The sequence below is a fragment of the Elephantulus edwardii genome, unplaced genomic scaffold (assembly GCF_000299155.1).
Source record: "Elephantulus edwardii isolate Elephantulus edwardi_28Jun2011 unplaced genomic scaffold, EleEdw1.0 scaffold00003, whole genome shotgun sequence".
Taxonomy (NCBI): Eukaryota; Metazoa; Chordata; class Mammalia; order Macroscelidea; family Macroscelididae; genus Elephantulus; species Elephantulus edwardii.
In genome coordinates, this window is record NW_006399753.1 from 1,968,502 (window position 1) to 1,978,022 (window position 9,521).

Below are 9,521 nucleotides of genomic sequence, written 5' to 3' on the forward strand. Positions count from 1 at the left end.
CCCTTCCCCCACACACTTTCCCTGTCTCATCCTCTTTGTCCTTGTCTCTCTGTGTCTCTCCCTCACACACACTCTGTCTGTCTGTCTCTCTTTCTCTCTCTGTCACACACACACACACACACACACACACAGAGTCTGTCTCTCTGTCCCTGTCTGTCTCTCTCTCCCTCACACCCCCACCCCCAGCTTGAAAGGACACTTGGAAGCAGAGGTTTCAAAGAGACGGAAGGTCAGCTGAGCAGTACTTGCTCACCGCTCCCTGCCTGTCCTCTGGGCTCCTAACCGAGGTCTCAGCATCTTGACGCTGAAGGAGGTGACGGCCTGGAACTTCTGCGGCTTCTTAGGCTGCAGACGTTGGTGCTGAGGCCTCCTGAGCAGCCAGCACGGGCAGAATGGACATTCTGGAGCAAAGAGAGTACAGACCCTGTGTGCGGCTGCCCCTGAGGAACACGCCGACTCCTGAGCTCTAGGGACGTCGTGAGAGGACAAGAGAGTAAGCTGGAAGCATTTTCCGGCACGTTAATCAGAAATGGAGGCGCTTTCAGGATGCTAGAGAGGAAAAGTTGGCGTTCAGGGCCATCAAGTTGGTGGGGCGCTTTTACACCCCTCCAGGATGCTGACGGGGCCGGAGATGACTGTGCGTCCGGAGCTCATGAGCCAGGGACAGAGCAGCTCTTACGTCGGAAACACAGCTCCGCCTCGGACTGCCTGAGGACATGGGGTCCGCTGGAGGAAGGCTGTGACCCAGGCCGCGTCTCTGTTTATACACAACGCCTGGCGTTTAGAATAATGAAGCATACCAGGTTCCAGCATGGAATTATTCAGGCCCAGAAAACGTGGTTGAATAGAAACTGATCTACAGGGTGACTGTGATGCGGGACTTCCTGAAAATGAATAAAAGCTGTGGTGACCCAGTACCTGGGGCTTTGCACTGGAAACCCACAGGAATCACCCCGAGAGATTCACACCCGCCCGCGGCTCCGCGAGATGAAGGTGGGCAAGTTACAGATCCAGAAACCCGCTGGAGGGCCAGCCATGATCAATCCTGATGCCAGGGCAGTGGCTTAGACTTTTCAAAGAAAACGGATGAAAGAGACTTTCACCAGAGAACGTAAATCTTAAAGAAGGACCCAAGCAGAAGTCTCGAACGGAAACAACTAAATTGCTGCTAGATGGCTCAGTACACAATTAGAGCAGAAGGAAGGGTCAGTGTGCTGGGAGAATGGCATCAGGCACCACCTTCCCCGAAACAGGAAGACACGGTGCGCAGGGGTGTAATCGGTGGAAGGAGCTGCATCGCCAGCAAGACGCACGGTCAAGCCCAGCAGCTGCTCTGCCGGAGGAGGATGGACAGTCCTCCTGGGGCACGTCCTGCCCCTGAAAAGCCTTGGGAGGGCCAGCAGTGGGTTGGTTCTCCAGGGCAGAGCGTAGCAACAACAGGCGATGAATAGGAGAGTGGAAGTGGGCAGAGGCAGTCTTTGAAAACATGATGATTGAGAATTCTTCCAAATTGCCCAAATGTTTCAAATCACAAAGAAAACTCTGATAAATAGGATAAATTTGAGGAAAACCACTCTTAGTCACATCGTAACAAGAATCTGAAAATCAGCGACAAGGAGACTATTTTAAAAGCCTGTGAGAATCAGAGAAGAGCCTCGTTTTTAAAGCCGGGGTGAGATGCACACTTGACTTGGTAAACAGTGGAAACGAGAAGATAATTGACATTGTTAAAGAAAGTAACACCAGTGGAGGTCTGCATCCAGTGAAAGCGTTCTTCAGAAATAAGGGTGAAATGAAAATGTTTTCAGAGAAGCAGAGATGGAGAGAAATTGACATGAACAGAATCCACTGAAGTGGAAAAGTCCTGGCAGGTAGAAAGTGGGTGAAACGGCCGTTCAGCTAAGAGGCATCCAGTCCCCACCATGTGTGTGCCGAGGAACAGCCTACGGACCGCCCGGCCAAAGCTGACCTTCCTGAAGGCGGTTGGTGCCTGTGTGATCGTAGCTAGGGATTAACACACTCTCTAGTAACTGCTAAACTAGACAAAACTGTAAGGGCTTCAGCAGTTCCGACGTTGTTTCTCGAGGAAGGCGACCCGGGGAAGGGCATCAAGCTGTGCCCCTCAGGCGGCCTGAGCGTGTACCTTGGAGACGTGAATGAGTCGGCTGGTGGACGGTGACGATTCCCACGTGGTGGTGATGCATTTCCTGCGCCAGGTGTGTGTAGACACTGTGTGTGTTTGCAGAAGACAACTTGGAACTAAATTTAAAAAGAGACAGTAATTATTGTAGCCCCCCACTAGAATGAACTCGATGACCTGATGCATAAGGACACCGAGAATGTGCAGAGCCTCGCGGAGGCAGGGAAGGGGCGGCCTGTGTGATGGATGTGCCTTTACCGGACAGGCTGGACATGGAGAACCTGCAGAGGCTCGCCGAGGGAGGGAAGGGCGGCCTGTGTGATGGATGTGCCTTTACCAGACGGACCTGCAGCTTTAGTTCCCAGGAAGCTGACGCTCCCGCAGGCCTGGGGTGGGGTGGTGGTGCCTGAGAGTGCAGGGGGTGAGCCCAGCGGCTGCTTGTGAGGCGTCGGCTTCTCTCAGACAGTGGCTTTAATGGACCCGAGCACGTTAGAGACGGTGGGGATGGTTCAGGACAGGACAAGGGTCACGTGTTCGGAGAGTCGCTGTGAGAGAGCTCAGCTTGATTGTACTGATGACAGTGACAGCGACAGCAGGTGAGTGCTGCCTTTTCACAGCCCTCTGTGCCAGCCCACTCTCTGCTGGGCAGCTCAGCTGTGAGCATGTGTCTGCAACCACACCCACATTGCTGTTGGGCACAGACCCGGGACTCCTGTCTGGGAGTACGAAGGATCCAGGGTGGTGAAACCTTTTAAAGAGGCCTGGAGAGTTTCCACTGCCAGGTATCAGAACAGAGAATGGAGCTGCAGGTCAGTAGCCATGTGCCAGTGCTGGTGGTGGACGTGCAGGCCAGCTAGAGGGGACAGAGCCACAGTACACACGTGGCCACCTGAGAGTGTCGGGATGCTGCAGGCGTGACTTTTCTTCCCAGTGATGTTGCCGGCTTGCCCCACATCCGTGCCCACCGGAAATGTGGGTTTGTTTGTGGACACTGCTCACAGCAGAGCTGCCAAGGAGAGAGTGGACTGGCACAGGGAGCTCGCCACAGGCCATAGGGAGCCCCCCTGGGTTTCCGAGGCAGGGGGCTGTGTGTGTGGACTGTCCACTCTCCTTCACAGTGGCCACTGGACTCCAGCCCCAGGGGTCACAGCAGTGCCACACGGTGACAGCCCAGGGCCCAGCACTGGCAGCAGATGGCGAATCCTTTGTGGGGAATCTGGGAGGGTTAACCTGGGCTCATTAACCCGGGCTCATGGTGAGTCCTGTGTGTACCAGGCCTGCTCCATGTTCAGCTCTCCTTACACTGAGCACTCGTGAACACACCGCCACCCCTTCCTTCTCAGGCCCTGGTGGGTCCCAGCCACCAAGCGTCAGGCTAGTTCTGGAATGTGTAGTTGGCACAGCTGGGGATCCTGCTACAACGGGCGCCTGGAGGACAGTGACAGCCGAAGTCCAGCCTCTAGGGCCCTGGCGGGCCTCACACTGCTGACAAGGAGAGAAGGCCGGGCCTGTTTGCCCTACTGGAGTTTTCCTCAGGCGGGTGGGCTGGGAGATTTCACGGAGCACATCTCTTTGGTGGTTCAAACCCACCAGCTGCGGTAAAGAGAAAGATGGGCAGTTTGCGCCTGTGTGAGCCTGTCTCTGAAAACCCGCTGGAGGGTCTGCTGTGCATCAGTTTGAACCCTGCAGTGGGTTTTGAGTGAATACAATTGGATGTGTGCATTGAACTCCAGCCACAGCAGAGCCCCCTGTGCAGTAAAGGGGCCGAGCCGTAGCCTCCTGTCTCCCCCAGCGCCACGGTACTGGACATCGTGCAGGTTGGAGGTCTGTGTTGTCCCTGGGTCACGGGTTCAGGTCTGTTGGTGCCGTTTCTTCTGTGGCTCGTCCACACTCCCTCGCTTGGCCATTCCCACATGGCTTCCCACATTCCCCGAATGCAGCTGTAACTGTAACACCAGCCCACGACCCATGGCCCAGGTCCTGTCCAGCTCCAAGTGACTGGCGCCATAGCCTGTAGGGCAGAACTGCCTGAGGGCTCTGACAGTTGTGACTTCATGGAAGCAGACCATCTGCTGGGGAGTGGCTAGTGGGCCTGAACCACTGAACTTTCCCTTAGCCTCCTATTGCTTAATCCACTGTGCCACTGGGGCTCCAGTGTGGTGTAAACGTAGCTGTCCGTGCACTAAGACCATGTGCATGAGACTCAGAGGTCTGTGGGACATTTTCAGTAGAGGAGTTCGACCCACGCCCGTGGCCTGGTCCTAGCTGTGGACCCCACGTGGGAGGAGGCAGTGCCCTGGGCACTCCTTTTATGGTGGTGAAATCACGTGCATGGTGAGCGTAACCAGAGTCACTGAATGACGCATGCACAAATGGTGGGATCAACAAGCTTTTTATTGTCTGCATTTTTTACTGTAATAAACATGAAATAAAGTAAATAGTAGAGCAGCATGTGCCCCCCCCCCCCCAGCTCCACTGGCCCTGTGCAGAGGTTTAAGGAGAGATGTGAGGTGGCTCTGCCGGCAAAGCTGGGATACTGCTCTATCTGCCAGCCACCCTGCGCCTCCAGTGCCGGCTCATGTGGAGGGAGCCCCCGCTGAGGGCTGAGGTCACCGCTGCCACAGGCTCCCTCCCAGGACCAGCTCCCTGCCTTCCCCATGTCTCCTGGACCGTGTGTTTCTGCCCTCAGTGTCAGGGACCAGCGCCTTGACCATGGAGGGAGGAAAAATCCACCTTTGTCAGCGGGTGGCTGGAGACACCTCCACAATCAGGCTTCACTGTTAGATACCTGGGCGCTGTGAGCAGCTGGGCGCTGTGAGCACCTGGGCACTGCTGGGCACCTAGGTGCTGTGGACACCCGGAGGGCAGCAGGCCTCTGATCCTGCCTTCGTTCTGAAGCCTCTTTTTGTGGGGTGAGTGTGGAGCCAGGGTAGGAGCTGTCAGTCTCTTGGCCTCCCTGCTGAGAACCCACATTTAACCTACTTCCCTAGAGCTGGCTTGTCCCTGTGGTAACCCTCCCCCACTTCCGGGACCCCCATACCGTGCACAGACTGTGTTCCGGGCCCAGGCTGGACCCCCACACTTCCTGCCAGATCCATCCCTGTCCTGGAGGCTTTGCCCTTCCTGCCCCCGGGGGGGGGGACCCCATACAGGCTGATGACCAAAGAACCTGGGCCCAGGGGCACTTAGTCCCAGTGTGGGCTTTGGCCTCGCCACCTAGTGTCCTGACTCTTAGTGATGCTGTGTGACACTGACCTGTCATACTCTGCTGCTGCCCACTCCATGTCCTTGGCAGCCCACAGCTCCGGGCGTGGGTGACACCATTTCAAGATGGGGAGTGTGGAGCCCCCAGTCAGATGTTTTCTGGGACTCGCCAAGAGGCTCCTGGTTGCTGGGCACCCTGTGGGGCCGTGTGTCCTGTGTGCGTGGTTCTAGGGACGCCACTCTGTGTGTCGCCATCTGTCCGGCTCCAGGTTCAGCTGGCATGGGGGCCCCATAGTGCGCCCTGCAGCCAGGCCTGAGGTGGCCAGGGAGGGGCATGCGCAGGGGCAGAGGCCAATGCCCTGCCTGTCCCCTCCATGTGCAGGGTGGACTAGGAGCACAGCAGGCTGGACTGGTGAGCGATTGTGACCTTGATGTGTCTCCCTGCGTCTGACGGGTGTGTGCCAAGCCCTGTGTCCAGCCGAGTGAGGAGGACCTCGCCCCTAGCACGGGAGATGCCAGTGCTAATGACCACTTCTGGTCAGCAGAGTCCCCGGGCGCCGTTTTCTGAGCTGGCCGATGACGAGAAGATCTTCAATGGCGGGGACGGCCTGTGGCAGAGCCAGGGACAGGAGCAGGAGCAGGCACTGCTCTCAGAGCTCACGGAGGACGACCTGGAGGCCATCCGCCTGCGGGAGGAGGCCATCCTGAAGATCGAGGTGAGAGCGCTGTGCACGTGGGGGTGTGCACCTCTGTGGGCTTGTGAGCGTGCAGCGTCTGCACGTGTGTGTGTCTGCAGGCACATTTGGGTTCACGCACAGGGACCTGGGGCTGTCACAGTTAGTGCCTGCAGGCCTGCGGGCAGCCGTTCACCTGTGACCCTCACCCTGGAGCCCAGCTTGCTGAGGTTGTGGGGAGACTCTGGATTCGAGCCTGCCAGCTGGTGGTCGTGATAAGGGAACCCCGCTCTCATACTGAGGGTCAGTCATGCTGGGGGCTGCTCTTCCATGTTCTAGCCATTGTCTTGAACTGAAACAGGAAAACGAACCAAGGAAGCCCCCTGCATTGCAGCCCTTCCTGCTGAGGGTAGAAATGGGGACACTTGCAGGGGAAATGGTGGCTGTTACTGCGAGCCCTGCCCACCCACCAGGCAGTGTACAGCTGTGACCTCGGGTCCCTGCAGGGCCAGCAGTTACTGGGCAGCTCCTGTGTGGCTGCTGTGAGGAGGGGCTGCAGGAAACGGCCCTCAGGGCGCTTTCACACCTCAGAGGCTGCAAACTGTGTCAAGGTAGAAAGGAACAGGCTCCTTATCACCACCCCCTCAGCCCCTCTCACTTCGCCCCCTCTCCCCTCATCCCTGGGGGCTTTTGAATTTGCATGATTTTACGTATTCACTGTTCTGGGTAGACACCCCCATACACATTGCGGATGGGAGGACGGGGAACAGGCACCCAGAGGGAATGGAGGGCTGGCATTCCAAGTGTCGAGTGGTTGGGGCTGCCCTGGAGTCTGCCCTGAGTGTTGGGGCTTCAGGAGTGTCCAGGGGTCACAGAGCTGTTGAGGCAGTGCTGGCCTGCAGCCCCGTCTGACAGGAGAACCCTGGGCTCTTCCCTGTCCACGTGACGCTGTCAGGAGGGTGAGTGTTAGGTGTCTTTCAATGGCAGTGTGCTTAGGGGAGTGAATGGGGGAGCAGACAGGAAGGGGGGGAGCAGATTGATGGGGCTGCTTGGGGTGACCGTCTGGGCATCCAGTTAGGCTGGGTGCCAGCTGCTGTCCCTCCTGTCGCTAGTCCTGCAATTGAGACACAGAGCTGCTCCTGTCCCCAGGGCTGTCTGCTGCCCCCTGACTGTCAGTCCACCCAGGCCCCTTAGGGCACTGGGGCCACTGCTGTAGCTCTGCTGGACCAGGGGGGCAGGCGGTGGCCAGGCCGTGCAGGTCCCGGTCCTCCAGGGTCTGACCAGAGGAGGAGCCCAGGGCTCTCCTGTGCACCTCCCCTGTCCCTCTGGCCTGATACTGGGAAGGTCCTCCTGACACCCTGGGCCATCCCCTCCTGTCTCTGTGCTGCGCTGAGTCCTGGTCTGGGATCAGCACTGCCTTGTCTAGTGGAGGTCAGAAATGGAGGTACCTGAAATAATGGGGGGCGCTGTGTGACCCTCCGTAGCTACAATGTGCCTGGAGGGTTCTGCAGGCTGCAGACGGCCTGATGGCAGAGGATGGCTGGGCCCGGGTCAGGACAGTGGAGAAGCAGCTGGACAGAGAGTTGACTGGGGCACACCTGAATGGGGAAATGACAGCTGGGTATGAGGGCACAGCCGGACTGTAGGGTGATACCTGGATGAGGGAATGACCTCTGCACATAGGAGGGACACCTGGATGTAGGGGGATAATTTGGATATGAGGGTACACCTGGCCGTGGGACCCCACTCGGACGGCACAGTGACACCTGGTCGTGGAGTATACCTGGCCGGAGCAGGATCTATGAAATGCTGCACAAGTCCCCGACGCCCCAGAGGTGGGGCAGCTTTGGTGACTGGCTCCAGGGCAGGGAACCCCTCTCCTGTGGAGGTTCCTGGGGCCTGACCAGGTGACTGCCCCCCTGTGCCTGTAAAGTGGACTCTGCCAAACCTGTTCCTTAGTCTTTGAACAGGTTACTCGGCTGAAGGTGAGGGTGCTCTCCAGAGTGTATGCTACATTCTCACCTGTGACCTGGACACAGCGTCCCTCACTGCCTGGTTCTCACCTGTGACGTCCCTCACTTCCATGTTCTCACCCATGAGATGGATATGGGCATCTCTCCGTGCCCAGCTCCCCATTCAGACAAGTCTTCTAACCCTGCAGCCCGGTCTTGGAGTTAATGTTTTCAGTGCAGGCCCAGTGTGGCCCCCAGCTGTGAAGTGAGTGGCCTGACTGAAGGGAGGTGCTCATAGCCTCCATGCTGCCCTCCAGAAGGGGTGCACGCCCTACTTCTGTGGCCTCCTTTCTGATCTGGCTGCAGGCTGTAATGGGTCAGGATGCCTGTTGGGTCCATGTAGCGTTCCAGAGTAAACACCCTCTTTTCTGTCCCTTGGCTGCTTGGCCTCCAGCTGACTTTTCAAGCCCCTGTCCCACCCTCTGTGGGGTCTTCCTCTCCAGGCCCCGTCCCACCCTCTGGGGGTCTTCCTCCCCAGGGCCCTTCACCATCGATAGCCTCCCTTACGCCTGTCTGCCCAGGGCCCACACATTTTGCTTGGTCTGATCCCTCCGTCCTATCTACCTCTTGGGGGCGTGACCCAGATGCCTGCTTGTTTAGGGTTTGTGTACCCACCTGACCAGGAGCCCTGGGAAATGGCCCCTATGTGTCCTGGTCTTCGTCTCATACCCAAACTTCTGGGGGCACTTGGCCAGCTTTTTTTGCCAAAGGAACTAGAGGTGAATGGACATGTGGACGTGGTTTCAACACTGAGATGACACTTGCATTGGGGTGAAGAGGTTCATTACTTGTGTCTGCACCTCCTCAGAGATCCCCCCAGCGGCTTTGAGGGTGAGGCCCTGTTTATGGCCATCTCATGGACCCCAGAGAGCTGCTGAGGGTCAGCTGTGTGGGCATATTCTCACAGCGTCCCCCCATAACCCCCAAAAGTTGACCTCCCAGTCCTGAGCCCCTAGGGGGTAGCACACGTGGGCCCTGGTTCCATCACATTTAAGGTGGACTCCAGAGTGGGCAGACCCTGCCCAGCCCCCAGCCTGTGTTCTGAACTGAGCCTGGCTGCCTGGCTCCAGGATAGTGGGCTAGCTGTGGGGTACCTGCGGATAGCCTGTTTGCAGGTAATGAGATGAGTCCCCAGAGTCATCCCACAGGCCTGCAGCCGGCCCCACTGGGCAGCACAGGCTCCATCACCCTCTGGAGATGATGGAAGTAAAGGTCTGTGGCGTGGACCGCCATCCCATTGCGTGCACCAGCTGTCACAGACCCTCAGATGGGGCCGAGCCGAGTGAGGGGCTGCCCCAGCCCTGCCATGGAGTCTACACTGCTCCCTCCTGACCGGACCTACCTGCCAGGGCCCTGGGCCGTTTGTCACCTAACCCAGGTGGAGTGCTGAAGCACTCCAGTTGCTCTGTTGCCATAGCTACCTGGCAGGAGAGGGAGGGGTGCTGAGACCACCAGAGAGGGCTCCAAGGGGCCTCCTCCCCACCCACCCCC

At 58.0% G+C, this 9,521-nt stretch overlaps 1 protein-coding gene across 1 annotated transcript in view; it reads left to right on the plus strand.

Annotated features, from left to right (window-relative positions):
• The window catches only part of TSNARE1 (t-SNARE domain containing 1), a 62,144-nt gene that overhangs the window by 39,663 nt on the left and 12,960 nt on the right, over positions 1 to 9,521 (plus strand). The window contains 1 exon segment of the mRNA XM_006879447.1: positions 5,887 to 6,060. Coding sequence (XP_006879509.1) covers positions 5,887 to 6,060 — 174 coding nt within the window.